The following is an 18,606-nucleotide window of genomic DNA, read 5'->3' on the forward strand; positions in this document are numbered from 1 at the left end:
TCTGGCACACTAAATAGCCAGGTATACTAAGTCATCCCTTGGTCAGACACAAGGCAAAGGTCGGTCATGACAATGAAAGGGAAAGAGGGCTGCGGAGTTGCTCTTGGTGAGGTTACACCTGTTGTTTTCCATGGTTGGTTTTTCTTTTTTTTAATTTTATTTATTTATTTGACAGACAGAGATCACAAGTAGGCAGAGAGACAGGCAGAGAGAGAGAGAGAAGAGAAAGCAGGCTCCCCGCTGAACAGAGAGCCAGGACCCTGAGATCGTGACCTGAGCTGAAGGCAGAGGCTTAACCCACCGAACCACCCAGGCGCCCTGTTTTCCGTGTTTTGTTTTTTTTTTTTTAAGATTTTATTTATTTGACAGAGAGAGATCACAAGTAGGCAGAGAGGCAGACAGAGAGAGTGAGAGGGAAGCAGGCTCCCTGCTGAGCAGAGAGCCCGATGTGGGACTCGATCCTAGGACCCTGAGATCACGACCTGAGCCGAAGGCAGCAGCTTAAACTACTGAGCCACCCAGGCGCCCCTGTTTTCCGTGTTTCTTAAAAGGTTCTTTTGACTCATAGAAGGGCTGGAGCAAGACGATTTGCAGCTATTCCTTAAAGCTGGTTCTGCTTTTCTTTTTTTCTCCTCTTCTCTTTCTAGGAGCCATCAGCAGGTGAAGACAGGATTGTTGTCCACAGTGAGGCCTGTGCCCTCATTTGTGCTGGTGTATATATTTTTATAGACACCATATTCCCAACCCTACCCTTAGGCCCAGTCTCATTTGCAGCTGGGCTCCCCAAATTTTATTCTTTCTTTCCAAATGAAAAAGTTTTCACAGATTTCCATCTAATGCCTTTAAAAAAAAAAAAATACAGTTTGGTGTCTCAGAAATCCGTCCCTGTGGGTGTTCACTTGGATTCTGAAAGTAGAGCTAGTTCTTGAAGTGGTTTCCGAATAAATAATGAAACATGTGTTCAAAGTCTGTAACTCTTCCTTCTGCTTAACCACATCCTAGATAACCCGTCAATGGTAAGTGTCATTTGTGTGAATAGATTCTCTAGTTTTGGTTTTCAAGGCGCTCCCCCCTCCTTTTTTTTTTAAATTCTGGCTGTCTGAATGATGAATGTGACTAGGAAAATACTGTTGACCCATTTAAATCATGTCAAACAACATCCATTGCTCATCTACATAATGAAATACACACTGAACATTATATCTTGAGTGTGGGAGCCAGTGGACTACAAAATAATGGTTTACTCGTGTAGCTTATAAAATAAAATATAAGACATTACGACTAACTATAGCATTAAATGTTAAACTCTCCCAATGGTAACCATCAGTGAAAATCACCTGTAAACCGAAACAGCTAATAACATTTCTGCTTTAGTGGTTAATTAGAGGAAGTGGGGGTGGTTGCATGCAACAGTGTGAGTTTAAGAAAAGTCTTTATGTCAAAGCATGTTTTAATGTTATTTGACTGTTATGAGATTTGTTGTATATAATTGAATTTTTTCAATTGTTAATCAGTGGTTGTGAAAATAACAGTTTGCTGAAAAATTAGAAAAAATTGTTTGACATTTTTATCAGAGTTTCATTAAATTGGTCCCTGAATAATTTTAAAGGCAGCTAATTTATAGTTGAAACTATTTTGATCAATGATCAGATAACAAAGATAAGCTTTGACTGCTTTTGAAATATTTAAACTTTGTAAGGACATCGTTTGCACACTGTTTAAATAAATGCATATTTTAAAGGCACTGAATTTAGGCTATCATGTTTCCATGGTTACACCTTTCCAAGTTATTTTGTGTACTATGTAAATAGGTCTGTGAGTCACTGATAATTATTTGTTTTTTTGTTTGTTTGGTTAGTAATTCTGTGTTTAGCTGAATTTAATACAGTTCACATGCCTTGCTTTGGTTTATGTATATTTTGGTGTTTGTGATTGACAGTGATTGAGCATTTCTTATGGAGTGCTTGTCTTTTTTGTCATAAATGATGTATGTTGGTGGTGCTTGACATGTAAATAAGTTCTGTATCACTGTTTAATAAACAGGAATTTTTATGCAAAGAAGACTTCTTGGTACATTTAAACAATAAGGTTTGGTGAGCTCTAAAATATCTCTGTTAAATAGTTGCACACTGAAACAAATATATTTATAATTCTCACAGCCTTTAAGTTCCTGAGTTTATGAAGGACGACGTAGCTATGGATAAGCACAAGATGGACTGAACACAATTTAGTAACAGAATAAAGATAGCATTCTGCTCTCTTTTTTAGAAGATTATTTATTTATTTTAAATATTTTTTGTTTTGTTTTACTTGCGAGAGGTGAGTGAGTGAGAGAGCAAGAGAGAGAACATGAGCAGGAGGTGAGACAGAGGGAGAAGGAGAAGCAGGCTCCCCGCTGAGCAGGGAGCCCCCTGCAGAGCTGGATTACAGGACCCCGGCCGGTATCATGACCTGAGCTGAAGGTAGATGTTTAACTGACTGAGCCACCCAGTTGCCCCTTATTTATTTTAGAGAGAGAGCATGCATGTGTGCATGTGCACGAATGGTGGGGAGGGGCAGAGGGAGAGAATCTCAAGCAGTCTCCCCACTGAGCTAGGAGACTGACGCAAGGGTGATCTCACGAGCCTGAGATCATGACCCGAGCCCAAATCAAGAGTTGGCTGCTTAACCTGACTGAACCACTCAAGCTCCCCCATTCTACTCTAATTCTTAAAATTGCTTGTGATAATGAGCTTTACAGGGAATGTCTTCACTGCTAAGTGGAATCTTTCTAGAACATGACTCCTATCTCACCTTTGCACAAATATAAAAACTATTTCATGTACTAATGTGTTTGGAAGGATATGATTCTTGAGAAAAGGTGGGGTCTTTTATGCCTCTGAATGGAAGAAGAGATTTTCCTTAGATTTCACCTTTGGCCATCAGCATTCCGGCAAGGCTTGCCAAGAACTCTGAAAAAATGTCAAAACTAGGCTGTGCATAATTCATCCTACTGCGTTTGAGTCTTCTTTTAATACACTACAATCATGAGGGGCGCCTGGGTGGCTCAGTCGTTAAGTGTCTGCCCTCAGCTCAGGTTATGATCCCAGGTTCCTGGGATCAAGCTCCACGTTAGGCTCTCTGCTCAGTGGGGAGTCTGCTTCTCCCTCTCCCCCTCACCCCCTCTCTCCCTGTGTCTGTCTCTGTCAAATAAATAATTAAAATCTTTTTTAAAAATACACTACAATGATAAGATGCTATCCACTTTGTAAAGTGTTAATACATCTGCAGTCTCATTTGATGGTCAGCGTGGTCCTGGGATGAAGGTGGGAGAGGCCCAGTGTTTTAGGTAGCATGGTTTTTAGGTAGCATGTCTGGGACCCAACCTAGAATTTCATAAATTCTTTGTGAATTAGCTAAAGCACATTTTGAAATTCAGACTGGTTTCTACCTACTGATTAGTCCATTTTAGAGTGACCTCCCTTCATCGTACAACCAAGATCGTAATTACAGTTTATCAAGTGCTTACCCTGTGTCACTTTCCATACCTCATGTCATACAATTATCCTGGCATCCCTATGAGGAACGTATTATTATTCCTGTTAACAGATGAGCAAACTAAGGCTTGTCTAAGTGAACCAACTATTGTGCAGAGAAGGAATACCAATTTAAGCAAGAACTCAAGTAAATATGATCCCATGATGCATTCACAAACCAAATGTAAAGTGTTTTAAATGCCACACCATTTCCTTCTTTCTACCTCCAAATTTGCTATATTTTATTTAGACATTTTCGGGTTGCTTTTCTTTTTGTAACACTCTACTAAGAGTATAGTTCAAAGAGGTGTTCAATACACCTCACATTAGACAGTAAACATGTTTCAGATATTGTACACATCAAATATTTTAGTATTATGGTCATATTGAAGACTTTGGTCTAAAAATGAGATGATTTAAAAAATGAATAAAAATGAGATGATGGATTTATCATTCCACCAAGTATGACTAATCTTGGTCTGCTGAAGTTTTCAAGTAATATTGCATTGTCACACATGAGAAGCAGCCTGCTTTATACAGAGAGAGTACACGTTTTGTTAGGGGTGATGTGATAGTTTTGATTTTTTTTTTTAAAGATTTTATTTACTTATTTAAGAGAGAGAGAGAGAGAGGGAAGAAGCGAGTGAGCTGGGGAGGAGCAGAGGGAGAAGTAGAAGCAGGTTCTCCACTGATCACTGAACCAGATGTGGGGCTCGATCCCAGGACCCCAGGATCACAACCTGAGCCTAAGGCAGATGCTTAACCAACTGAGCCACCCAGGGCCCCAATTTTTAATCTTTAGTACAAAAATAATGGTTTTATAGTTGAGCATCCATTAAAAAAAAAAAAAAAAAAGACGGGTCAGTTTGTAAGTAGACTTTTGTGGTATTCCCCCCCCCCCCTTTTTTTTAAAGATTTTAGTTATTTATTTGACAGACAGAGATCACAAGTAGGCAGAGAGGCAGGCAGAGAGAGAGAGGGAAGCAGGCTCCCTGCTCATGCGGGGCTCGATCCCAGGACCCTGGGATCACGACCTGAGCCAAAGGCAGAGGCTTAACCCACTGAGCCACCCAGGGGCCCCTTAAGCTCATACTATTTTAATACATTGCTCTTTTTGCATTAATGCCTGAAGCTATGGAGTGATGATTCGTGTGGTTAACTAAGTCCATACAGTTTAATTGAATATAAAATTATTTATGGCAACATAACAACATCAGTCCAAAAAACTACTTTTAGATAATTTGGAACTTTTTCTTTTACTTCAGAGGCTACTGTTTATTTTCTCTTTATTTTTCTTGTGAAAATAACCCCTTGATGAGTGATCTTGGCTTCTATTGTCTTAAATCAATGTAATCTCAGAGCAGAAAGTTAGAAATATATTGTTTTCCTGGAGCTTTAGCTTCCTCATTTTGGGGTGTGATTACTGACCTCCCTATCTACCTTCCACTCCTATTGCCGTGTTGCAGAGCAGAAACAAAACTCCCACGTGTCAAAATACCAATGGAAGAATTTATATTTAAATGTTTTCTTTTTATTTCATGTCTTTCACTTGGAATTGTACAGTGAAAACATTCTCAGAAAAATATTATGATCTAAGAGCTTTTTTTTTTTGTATTGATACTGCAGTTTTGGTCAAAGCGCTGAGCTATTTTATACCAATTGTTTGCATAAATGACTTTAAGTGGTTCATTAAAGGAGAGACAGAAATACATCCAACAATGTAACTAGAGCATGTTGCATATAGAATTCAGGTGACATTGTTGTGGGATGAAGCCTAAAATTACACTCTTTTCAAATGCTTTAATACAATTGAAAAATATTCATGTTAAAGCCATGCCTTTGATCACAAACCGTAAGTCCCACTGTCTTCTTTTATCCAAATAACTAATATTTTGATTCTTTTATCCAAATAACTAATATTTTATCCAAATAACTAATAACTGTTTTACATGACAGTAGTATTTATGGGGGATTTTTTTTTAATTAAAGAAGGACTTTCTTACTCTATCATTTTTTAAAAACTCATATTTATTTTTATATGAACTTTCTCCAAAGTTGAATTCCATGTATGATTTCTGTGAAATTGTTCTGATTCTTAGTTATGTGCTTTAATATAAAATTTTTATGGTTCCTCTTCTTTAGCCAAAGTGTGTGGTAATAGGAATACTTCTTTTGAGAAATACTGGAAGGTTGAAGTTTGCCAGATGTTCTGTGCTAACCTAAAAGTGTGCATTCTCTGGGCATCAGGACTGTGTGAGTTTCTTTCCTGTTCCTTTGAAGGAATGAACATTTGCTTTTGGTTCAATTTGGTGATGGTGTACTGCTACTGTAATCAGAGTTTGCCTTTATTCTGTATTTAAACGCTATCACGGCATCCAGAAAATCTGGCAAAGAAAATGATATTTTGATGACATTTTCCACAGGGCTCAACTAGAATGAATTATTACATTTTAACCACAGCCCTAATAAACAGCTCCTTTATTTCCCCTGGAAAGACACAATATTTCTTTGTCCAAGAAGTTGCCTGAGTATATGTATTGTTGAAGTGCTAAAAAGCTGCTTTCTCTAAACTTTAACTGAGAGACAATGGGATTTTCTAAGCATACACTATTGCAGTGTGACTCAATATTTTATGATTATAGAAATGAATTTAGCTTTTAAATTCTGAAGGAAACATTTTTAACCCTAAATGGAGAAATTTCACACAACAGCCCCATTTCCTATTACACATCAGTCATTTCTTTGTAACTTCTATTTATCCATCAAATGATCTGCTTTCAGTTTTAGATTTTGAGTTCTTAAACAGTAATCTTTGACTCCGCTCCCCCACCTGTGGTTGGGCCAACCTAAAGGATTTTTTTTCCCAGTCCCACAAACCTAAGTCTATTTTATTAACTAGGTTTTGTTTATTGACATGTGTTTCTAGAGTAGGTTAGGGTGTTTTTGGCTCCCAAGAAGAGGAGAATGCTTTTTGTTTAAATCACAGATGCCTGGGTGCTGGTAGTATACATTGATGGATAATCACAAATTATCTGATTGGCTTTTGTAAAAAAGAAGAGGCAGTATTTTCCTAACCCCATTTCTGAGCTTGTCATTGTCATTATACTCTATCATTTGCTATTGCTAAATTTTTAAAAAGGAGGAGGGATGTAACGGGGAACCAACTTCCTGATGGAGCCTTGGGGAAGGTCATGTTTTGCCGTGACCTGGGCATCATTCTTGAATGTTGTTATTATTGGAAGAGGGTGCCCTCAGGCCACTGCCCTTCCTTTCCCCAGAAGCGGTCTGACCAAGGCAGACTTTCCAGCTCATCTTCTCTAGAATCAGGACTCCCAAGCTTTGGTTTATGGCCCGATGAAGAGTTCTGCCATCCATAGGCTAGTATCGGTGAAGACGACCATCTCACCTTCATATAACTTCATATAACTACTTTGTTTTATTGGCAGTGGTGGCCTAATTCTGTTTTAATCTGAGTACCGTAAAGGCTCAGAGCAATTGCAAATTTAGAGCCTAAGCAACTAGGACAAATGTTTATGTTGCAGCATAAAGTGACTTGTGATTTTTTTTTTCACCTAAACTATTTTACACATTTCTTTTTTATTTCTGTAGAATCTTTGTTACTGTTTTAGCAGTCGGAACTGTGAATAACTTCAAGGCTAACACTACTGGATGTCAAGTAGAATCTTTCTTTCAGACAAGTGTTTATGCCAATATATTTTAGACTTGACTTTATGCTTTGTTTTGAGCATTAAGGAAAAGAATCTGTTTTCCAAAACCTGCATAACCGTGCCTGTATCCTCTTTAGAAATGTTATTTAATGAGCACTGTTGCTTTATCATCCAGAGGCTACTGCCAAATGCTCTTAATTAGGGAAGAAGAAAAAGGGAAAAAAAGTGTTTTTTACGGATTTGTAAAACATCCACTCTTCTTGTCGTGGTATCTTAGCGTGAAATCCAGGAAGCAATGGTGTATGGTGTCCATATCCATGATTTCCTGAATTGGAGAAAAAGTGTGGAAAGCATCTGGGGAAAAGGAGGCTCTCTACCAGCTTGTTTCCTGTAAGCTCAATTGGAAGACCTTGTCTGTGCAAATAGATTTCAAAATAGAGCCTGCCCTTTGACTGTCTCCATAATTACATGGCTCACTCTGTATTTTATTTGGCAGCCAGAGCAGTTAACCCCTGGAAGGAAGGGGCTGATGGCATGGCCAGCTTGGCTTCCCCGACATGTCCGTGGGAATGAATAAACCGCTGTTTGGAGAAGCCCATGGCTAAAAACACACCAGAAGTCTTCAGCAGAACTGAAACTTTTCAAAAACAAGCTTAATAATGTTCATTATGATTGGTTTAGAAACGTACTTTGTCCTTATTGTGTAAATTGTAGAGAAGTATTAATTGTTTAAAAAAAAATTGGGGAGCTGGGGGAGTTCCTATTGCTTTGATGTAATCAACATCTGTCAACAGAATGAATTTGCTTTTGTTTAGTTTCAAGGGCCCTTGTCCTCTAGCTTTGCCCAATCAGTATCTGCTGCAGCCTGGGGCATTCCCTGAGCTGATTTTCTTTTTTCTTCAACCAATGCACAGGTTATTTCTTGTGAAATGTGAGCTTCTCTTCTGCTTGATAGTCTCCTTGAAATGTGAAGGAACCCTCAATCTTTCTCATTTACTTTTGAAACAGGTACATCTTAGTCCTAGATTATAAAAATCAATGGGAGTTACATCAAGTAATGCAGAGTGTTTAATTTTCCTTTCACAACATTTGTGCAAGTGATCAAACCTATCAAGTAGACAGTGTTTTGGGTCAAGAAATATAAGGCATGGATGCATTTGCAGTGTTCCCTTTCGGACTTGAAGCACACAGTGCTATAAGAGCCTGTGCTCCTACTCTAGGTAATTGGTTGGAGTTCATGAAGTGTGATCTTTCTGTGGCTCTAAATCAGCACCTCGAAAATGTATTTCTATGGCACAGTCCCTTTTGAGCCTACTGTAGGAAGCAATGTCTAAACAGTTAAAAATATCTCAGTTTGCCGTCACAAAGTAAGTTACCTCTTTTTTTAAGTTAATGTATTATTTAAGCACATCACTTTGTTTAGAATTAAAATTATCAATGACTGTAAGAGCCATATTTGAAAATGAATTAGCAAAACATTGTCTTCTCTCTTAGTAATCATAAATCATTTAAATCTGGCACACATTCCCCCCTTCATCCAAAATAATTGCCTCCATTTGTAAAATCAATTAGATGTTGATATGCTATAAATAATAGTTTTGTTACTAGACTTTGGCATTTGATCATTATGAAAAAAATATTCGGTAAGACATTTTACAGAGTATCTTTTAAATTACCTATTATCTCTGGTTGACATTGTTAACTAATGTAAAGTAGTACAGGCTACTTTATTGTGTTGTTTTCTATCCACATATCTAATACCTCTGAAATGTAGGCATAAGCGAGGATTTGATGCCTGACGCAGCGTAGAAGTGCTTCCCTGGAAACATACAATAGAAAAATGTAGGTGTTGGTAGACCACACTTAAGTACAAATATACTTTTTCAGCTTTACAATCGCTTAAAATAATAAGCATTTTAAATGTCTCTTTGAAAGTTCATTCAGGCCTCTTCCTTAAAAATACTTGTTGGCCAAAAGAAAACTTATGTTTTCAAGGATAAATCAGCTTAATTAAGGGTCATTAGCAGAGGTGCACAGAAAAACCCAGGGCTCAGTTGGTGAAATGGAAGCATTTCATTATGTGGTATAGAATGCATGAGCAGATAACAATTAAAATGGACCCTGAGTAAGAGGCCAGTAAATATAGGGCATGTTGCGTGCAGCAACATTAGTTATTTAAAAATGCATTCCTCCCTCCATCATACTTGAATTCCGTAATCCCACCTTTCAGACTTAATCTGTAAAGGGGAGTAAAATGCAGTTTTTAGAAATTGATGTTATTCCCACATATTTTCATATTTAAAACCATGACTTAGATTTACATAGCAAATACAAATTTAAAATATGAAGAATGTACCGCAGGATCCAGAGGACATACACCAATTTCAAAAGATGTTCAGGCTGCACAGTGTGCTTCTCCAGGGAGGGGAAGAAGCAGTTGCCTATAATTTTCGACATTCAGCTGAAACTAGACGCTGATAGAATTCTTGTGACACTGAAAATAATTCTTACTATTACCTCTGATAACAGTAGATATTCTAGTATTTATAACAAATAACGTATAGATGTACTGCTCAAGGAAACCCTATAGAGAATTTCTGTTACATAATCAACAGTAACAACACTCATTATGATCACTCTTTGCAGATCAAATTAGTCTAAAGCAGCTCTTTGCTGATCTGGGGCGCTCCTTTCCTGAGGTTTCTGATGATTTTTTTTTTTTTAATTTTATTTATTTATTTGACAGAGAGTGAGAGAGGGCACAAGCAGGCCGAGCAGCAGGCAGAGGGAGAGGGAGAAGCAGGCACCTTGCCAAGCAAGGAGCCCAACACGGGGTTTGATCCTAGGACCCTGGGATCATGACCTGAGCCAAAGGCAGTTGCCTAACCAACTGAGCCACCCAGGCACCCCCGTTTCTGATGATTTTCAACTTGTGCCTCCTTAACTTCAGACTGGTCAGCTTGTCCCTTACAATAATTAGTACACACCTGAAACTTGTTTCCTGAAAATAGCTTTAACAAAAGGAGATCTGGGACGCCTGGCTGGCTCAGTTGGTGCAGCATGTGACTCTTGATCTTGGGGTTGTGAGTTTGAGCCCTATGTTGGGTGTAGAGGTTACTTAAAATAAAACCTGTGGTGCTTGGGTGGCTCAGTGAGTTAAGTGTCTGCCTTCGGCTCAGGTCATGATCCTAGAGTCCTAGGAACGAGTCCCACATCGGGCTCCCTGTTCAGTGGGGAGTCTGCTTCTCCTTCTGCCTCTCACCCTGCTCATGCACAAACTCTCTCTCAGATAAATAAATAAAATCATAAAAAATATTAAACTTGAAAAACGTCATATGTACTGTGCATCCTGGGCAAATCATGGTGCCCACAAGACTGACAGAGAAGCCAGTCTTGTGACTAATGGAAACCTTGCTGGTGTTCCTGCCTCTGATGATGGGTGTCATACATCAAATTAGCTGTAACATTGACCGTAGCAAGTGGGAAGTTAGATACAGTTGTGATATGGTATAAGCAGTACTTTTATTTATTTAATCGAGATAAAGTTGACATATAATATTTGGATTGTATCAGCTTTCAGTGTACAAAGCAGTGCTTTTATAAGGAAAGGAGATATAAAGGAAACCCAACAAACCTTTTCTAGAATGGTCTGTAGCAGTAACTAGTTTGTTTATCCTGTGACCCTGAATATAATGGGTACTGGAGAATTTAATTTTATCCACTCTGCATTTAGAAAATTTGTTAACTACTATTTATTAATTCCAGTATGATAAACAAAATGGAGGATTTTGCCCCACCTCTTTTTTGCCACATTAATTGGAAGACCATTATCTTCTAAAGGCATGTATTTTTAAAGCCCATTTCTTCATTTCACCTGTGAAAACACTAGTTTTTTTTTTCCCCCTGGTTTGTAATGAATAGTTAGTGGAATAAACACGGTATGGTACCTTATTATCCTGTTACCTTGTGACAGCGTTTATAGGGTGTCTTTTATCAGATTGAAAGAAAAGATTTTGCTCCGAATAAAAAAGTATCATGTGAAGGTGGAATTTCTGAGTACACTGCAGAACCGTAATCGTCAACAGATTGGATATATTCAGGCTGCGTTCCCAATGTTTAAGTCGTGTGTGGGTGTGCCTGCATCTTTTTGGCAGTGAGCCTGTCATTTGGCAGGACAGGTACATTGGCAACGCGGTTCATCCTTGAAGTGAATGTCTCAGAGCCTCAACAAGATATCCAGGTAGAGGCCTGGTGACTTCATGCCTCAAGTTTAAGTACATGGAAAAGATTCCCCCTGCAATGACTGTCTGCTTGAACTTGATAATGCTGATAAAGATGATCTCTCTTTCATGTAATCAGCTGCATTGAAAAAAATCTTCGTGAGTCCTGAAATTGATCAGGTCCACATCCTCCTTTTGCCTGGAATTTGCATGACAATCAGGTGCCACTGAGTGAAGGCACAAATGCCAGAACTAAAAGAGACCTCCCTCAAAGATGAGAAAGCCCAGCTCCCTCATTTTCCTAAGCCTTCTGTCTCAGTGGGCAGGGTCTGACTGCTCAGCAGGCCCCAGAAAGTGCTCAGCCCGTGCTTACTGTTACTTCTTCAGGTCACATAGTTAGCTCTTGGCAGGACCAGAAGCAGCACCATGGTTCCAAGGTGCCATCTGCTGCTGTGTCGCTCTGGCCTGTTTTTCATCATGCATATGACCATCTGATACAATCTAATGTATTTGTTGGTTTGCTTCTTGTCTTTGTCGCACCGTAGAATAGAAGCTTCCTGAGAGCAGGGACTTTGTTGTCTGGTTCATCCAGTATCCAGAACATGGCATACAGAAGGACCTCAGTAAGTAGTTGCCGAATAAAAGAATAAATAAAATTAGAGGCCCGCAGGTAAACCCGTTGAAGAGTTGAGAAGGGAAAGGAAAAAAATTAATGTTTATGGGGCACCTGCTTTTAAGATGGTTTACTTAATGAATGTTATCTCGGCTAATGCTCACAACAGTGGAGTGGTTAGGAAAACTGCTGTTTCCGTGTGCTGGTGAAGAATGCGAGGCTCAGAAGTTGTGGTAACTCAGATCCATCCGCCTTCCAAGCTCATGCTATCTTCATTACTGCAGTATCTCCCAATTAGATCGGATCTACGAATTTTCATGAAAAGTACCTTCATTCTAAATGTTAGATGTCCTATGATGTTTGTTTGTTTGTTTATTTATTTATTTATTTATTTATTTATTTTTTTACTTTCCTTTAGGGGCGCCTGGGTGGCTCAGTCGGTTGAGCAGCCGACTCTCGTTTTTGGCTCAGGTCATGATCTCAGGGTCCTGGATTGAGCCCCATACTGGGCTCTGTGCTTGGGGGTGGGGGGAGTCTGCTTGAGGATTCTCTTTCTTTCTCTCCCTCTGCCCCTCTCCCCACTCATGTGCTTGCTCACGTGCGCTAGCTCTCTCTCGCTCTGTCTCTCTCTCTAAATAAATCTTAAACACACACACATACACACACACCAACTTTCCTTTAAATTTGAATTCCTTTAAATCTAATCCCTGGGGCACCCAGGTGGCTCAGTCCATTGAGCATCCAACTCTTGGCTTTGGCTTAGGTAATGATCTCATGGGTCGCGGGATCGAGCCCCACCCCCCACACCTCCCCAGGCAGGCTGCCCTCTCAGCAGGGTGTCTGCTTGAAGATCAGCTCCTTCTGTCCCTCCCCCAAGTCTCCCTCTCTCAAATAAATAAATAAATTTTAAAAACAAAAACAAAAACATACACACAAAACTAATCCCTAAAAAAATCCACATCCTATAGGAAAGCGTGCTATCTACTCGAGCCCCTGCACACTGTAGGGGCAGCTTGGAGTGGCAAGCTCAGTCCTTGATTTGGTTTTGCGGGATGTGGAGCCCTGGCCTCCCCCTAACCACCAGCAGTGTGAGTCTTAGTTCCTCATCTGTGGAACAGTGGCGTTAATAGCTGCCTGCCCGCCCACCAGACAGAGTTGGTAAGAGATAATGTATGTAAAGCACCTAGCACTGTGCTTCATCACAGAAAGTGGCCGTTAAGTGCTAACCACTATTATCGTTACTAATTCTATTCGTGTTATCCTTATTAATAGTAATCATAATACATTCTTTCCTCAGAAGAGAAATACTTGTGAGTTTGTGTCTTGTCTGTGGTCCTGCCTCGGGATGGAGTTAGGGAGCCTGGAATCATAGACTGATTCCGCCTAAGTCTTTGCTTTAGCTGGGACCCATAAGCGCAGACTGCCAGCCAGCTTCCTTCAGCCACTGCACCAAAGCGAAGGAAGCTTGGCTTGAGAGTGGAAGGATTAGGTCAAACCTATCACCACTTTTGGAAGAATAACCTAGTGATAGTAACTCCTAATAGTTTTGTGATGCCTTGTACATTTTCTGGTGTTTCCGTATGTGTTAGGTCATTTTTTCTCATGTGTACGGGAAAAATAATATACTTTGTGGAGGCAACTTGACCGCTTTCCCACAGTTTTCGCACTTACTGCATGCTGCTGGGGAAGTTACCTTCCTTTGGGTGCTTCATTATCCTCAACTGGAGTGCAATGGAACGTTCTCATTAAGACTAAGGAGCTAACATATGTAAAGTGCCTAGGACAATAATTAACACATAGTAAGTACTCGGTATTAGAAGCTGTAATGGAGTGCACGATTTCTTTCTCATTAAAATCTTTTTTTTTTTTTAAAGATTTTATTTATTTATTTGAGAGGGAATGAGCGAGAGAGAGCATGAGAGAGGAGAAGGTCAGAGGGAAAAGCGGACTCCCCAAGGAGCTGGGAGCCGGATGCTGGACAAGATCCTGGAAGTCCAGGATCATGACCTGAGCCGAAGGCAGTTGCTCAACCAACGGAGCCACGCAGGCGCCCGTCTCCAGAAATTTAAACAAACAAACAAACAAACAAAAAAAACAGCTTAGGGGCACCTGGGCGGCACCATCAGTGAAGGGCCCAACTCCTGCTTCTGGCTCAGGTCATAATCTCAGGGTCTTGTGATTGAGCCCTGAGGCAAACTCTGGGCTCAGGGCAGAGTCCACAAGGACTCTCTCCTCATTAAAATCTTTTTAAGTGTTCTTGAAGGAACTGTTCTTTATTAGGCATCTACTGAATGCAAAATGTTTTCACGTACTTTTTCATGTATTTCATTTCTCACCGGAGACTGAAGAAACTTGATCAGGGCCAAGCGGCTAACAAGTGGTGGGGCTGAAATGAATGTTCAGGCTTCTGCTTTCCAACCATGTGCTTTTCCTAGGATTCTGCCCTGCCCCATATACCAGTTGACAATCTAGAGCTGGTGGTGTTGTCTACAGGGAAATGTGCAAGCTTCAGGGAATATGTACCTGCCTCTATCAAGCAACTTTTGATCTTTTAAAAGAAATGATATTGCTGCATTCTGTCTAGTATTTGGAATTGTTTAAAATAACACTGAAATACCTCTGTAAGTTTGATTCAACATTATTACATTCAACTTTATGGAAGAACATAATAGAGTGAAACTTACAACCTTGAATCGGTGACCATAGGGGTTTGTTTGTGTGCCTCTCTCCAGGTCACTTGGAGATCATGACCTTGGAGGCCAGTACCCACCTGCAATTCGTGTTTCTGTTATGTTTCACAGCTGAAATGTTACTCTAGGCCAGTAATTCTCAACCCTTTGAGGGTATCAGAATCACCCTGAGGCCATGTTACAGGATAGATTGCTGGTCTCATCCCAGCGTTTGAGTCAGTAAATGGAGGAGCCCCATAATTTGCATTTTTCCCCATGTGATGCTGATATGGTGGTCTGGGTACCACTTTTTGAGAACCAGTGCTCTAGACCAGGAGTCAACAAACTTCTTTAAATGGCCAGATAGTAAATATTCTAGGCTTTGTGGGTCATACAGTCTCTGTTACAGATACTCAACTCTGTGGCTCAGAGCAGCCATAAATCATTGTTAAGTGAATGAATGTGACTGTACTTATGGGCATTGAAATTTGAATTTCATATAATTTCACATGTTACAAAATACTATGTAAAATTCATTTTTAGGTTGTGGACTGTACAAAAACACAGACAGCAGGCCAGATTTCACCTTCAGGCTGTAGTTTGCCAACCCCGGCATGCAATTGTGACATGTTGGGGAATTTTCAACTATTGTTTTAATTATAAAAGTAATGCATGCAAGTGGGTAGTTTAAAAAAATCTAACAGTGTAGAAGAAAATAAAATGAATAAGGGAGACTTCCTCTGCCCCTTTCCTCCGCCCCTTCCTCCGCCTCCATCACCACTATTGATGAATATCAATTTTCAGAAATTTTATAGGGATATACAAGCTAATATAAATGTATGAATTCTTTTTTACATCAGTGGGCTTTCTATATCTACTGTCAGCTTTGTCTTTTCCCTAGCAATGTATTGTGGCCTAGTTACGTATCAGCACATAGAAATAAATGATTTAGCTTATTCTCTAATACCTTCATAGTTTTCTGTTGCATAGACATCCAGACTCTATTTCACCAGTCCCCCATGGATGGACATTTGCATTATTCCCCATTTTTTTCTACCACAAAGTGAGGGTACATCTTCTTACATCCATTACTGCATAATATCTGCAAGGGAAAGCCCTAGGAGATAAGTTGCTGAGTCAAAGGATATATGCATTTAAAATTTTGATAGCCATTTCTTAATTCCTGTTGTGGGCACTTTAGGACCCTGCATTAGTTTTGTTTCAGGGTCACACCCTACATTTCTGTTTTTTAGTCTTTATCTGACTTGAGCATTCGTCTTAGTGCATTTCGGTAGAATGCCTCTCGCTGCACGTGAACTTAACACAGAGTAGTAATCCTATCAAGGGCAAAAAGTGCAGCTGGCAATTTGTCCATGATTCTTGAAAGGAAAACAGCTTTGAAGAATATAAAGCCACCCAAACAGTGTCCTGAATCTAGGGTCATCCTGGACATTGCTGGGGAAGGTTCCACAGCAGAAATTGTTCTTTTTGCAAACCTGGTACTTAGCAGATGCCTCTATATGTTTGTTTCTCGTTAGAGTGGAGTTTTCCATTGTCAAACATGTATGTAAACATAGTATTAGCTAATAAATACGCTGTGCTATTATTGTACTAGAACTGAGAATATCACCGCTTTCCTATTTGGGGCTTTTCCTTTTTGAGCCAGTAAAGGATTAGGATAATGATTTAACAGACAACAATGGAACATCTTAAAATGTAGCCCTATGGTAGGTTTTTTAACTTAAAATATGCCTATTTCTGCTCATAGGTTGTCATAGAATTTTCTCTTCACCACTCAATCCTATCTCCTTACACAAGGAGTCAAGCAGTCAACAAAGAAGAAATTTCTTTTTCCGGAGACAAAGAGAGATTTCCCACAGTATAGTTTTGCCGGCTGCTGTTTCTTCAGCTCACCCAGTCCCTGAGGTACCGTGTTGCCTATTATCTGCTGCTTTTTCCAGCCAGGATGAAGCTTAACCGCAGAAACGAACCAATGTCTTTACACCTTTGATTTCTGAGCCATTTGAATCATGATTTTTAAACTTGGTTTACGATCTGAAATTGTGATTTGAGAAGTGGTAACATCTGCAGTTCTATAACATTATTTTTTTAAATAAAGCTCTGAGCTTACAGCTGCTTAGCTTACTTAGAATTAGTTTCTACTGTGAAATTTTCTATATTAAATTTCTAACACGAAGGTAAAAAGTACATGTCTCTAGTTTAATCTTTTTAGAGAAAAAAAATGGACTGTAAAACTGGGATAATTCAAGAGAGATTACTTGAAACTAGTACACTAGATGTTTTTTCCTAAAGCCTGCTCTTGTACTTTCCATAGTATTAATGCTGCTGTTTTTGAATCCTCCTTTAGAGTAATTAAATAAAAACCTCTTGCCTCAGAGCATTCTTGATTTTTTTCTCAGAGAGTACAATTCTGTGGAAAGACAATCTACCCATGTTTCAAAATGCAAAATGAAGGAGGTAGTTGCGGGCGGGGCGGGGGGGTCGTGTAGGAAGAATGAGAACACCTGAAAGAAGTCTAGATTTGTCACAAAAGTCACCTGCTTTCCCCCTCTGATGCATTTTTTTTAACGGTAAACCCACACTAAGTATATTATACTCCCTGAAGGTGAGTGGCCCCTTTTGTGTGTGTGTGGAAAGGGGCCAATGAGACAGGCTACCAGAGCCCAGAGGATGTTCCTGGTATCTCTGTGCTGGGAAAGAAAGGGAAGCCTCCAGAGAGATGAATGTATTGTTTAGAATGCCAGTGACAAGCCCGGAGCCCTTCTGCCTGTAATTGTAACCTGGCCATGTCGTCCGCCGAATGGAGACAGGAGTGCAGTCTGTGGGGGAGACTGCGTGAGCTTCCCTGGGCACTGGTGTCAAAGCTGGAGGAGCGGATGCTTGTCCCGAGCTCAGCCAAGCACTGCGTGTTACAAAGACCCACCTGAACATGAGGATAAGGAAAGGTCTTAGAAGTGAAGGAGTGATGTGCTTCACAGAGAGCAGACCCCTAAACTCAGCCCTTCCAGAGTCACTGTGAGACCAGCTGAAGAGTCTCGTCTCCCTCTGCCTCCTGTCCCCCTCAGCCTCCTGTCCCCAAGTGCTGTGCACGCTTACTCAGTAGGGTTCCACAGAGTTTATGTGGCAGTGTCCGTAAACAGATTATAAAGAGCTGAGCACAACCTTGGGACTGAAAGAAGCTCTGTGTGTAAAGTAGTTATTTATTTTCTGAATACTGCCCATAGGTTTAAGGAAGCAGTAGAGAATGTTCTACAAGGGTGATCAGAGTTGAACATTTTGAGTTTGGGGGGTTTCTTTGCAAATCATGGGAATGTTCTAGGGTTGTTGTTGTTGTGGTGGTTTTTTTTTTTTAATGTACTTAAAAAAAAAGAAAAGAAAAGAAAGCTGTTGGGTTTTGTTTTCTAGTCCCTTCTTAGTTTGGGTACAGTTGCTGAGTACAAGAAGAGTGTATACGTAATAGGCTTCAGGGGCCTTGAGAGTCAGCCTTTTACATATATTCATTCGGAGAGGGTGTTGTGAGCTATCCTTTGCATAAATTTTATCTTTGTGTTAAGATGATGAAAGTACTCTTAATTAGCCATTTGGCAATTTGGAAGCTTGGTGCTCTTTTTCCATCAACGACAAGAATGCTTCTTACAGGGTTGGGAGGAGGAAGAAAAGAAAACTACTGTTTGTTTTGACCAGAAGTCTACTTCAGACCAGTTTGACTCAAAGCACAGTAAGGTTAACAGACCATCCAGAGACAGCACTAACAGGCAATGTTAAGTTCAAAAGGGCAGGGGAAGGAACTGGGGGCAGCCTGGAGGGTCTGTCGTGCTGGCTTCGGAGGTCGGTGCTCCGGCAGGAAGGGCAGAGCTCCATGAAGCAGGAGGCTGTGTCCAAAAAAATGATCCCATTGTC

The 18,606-nt window shown here is 40.0% G+C and overlaps 1 protein-coding gene across 1 annotated transcript in view; it reads left to right on the forward strand.

The window, feature by feature from the left end:
- Nucleotides 1–18,606, forward strand: part of METAP1D (methionyl aminopeptidase type 1D, mitochondrial) — an 84,056-nt gene that overhangs the window by 49,457 nt on the left and 15,993 nt on the right. Inside the window, exon 2 of the mRNA XM_046019730.1 lies at nt 16,454–16,611. Coding sequence (XP_045875686.1) covers nt 16,454–16,611 — 158 coding nt within the window. The remainder of the gene's footprint in view (nt 1–16,453; nt 16,612–18,606) is intronic.

The sequence above is a fragment of the Meles meles genome, chromosome 9 (assembly GCF_922984935.1).
Source record: "Meles meles chromosome 9, mMelMel3.1 paternal haplotype, whole genome shotgun sequence".
Classification (NCBI taxonomy): domain Eukaryota; kingdom Metazoa; phylum Chordata; class Mammalia; order Carnivora; family Mustelidae; genus Meles; species Meles meles.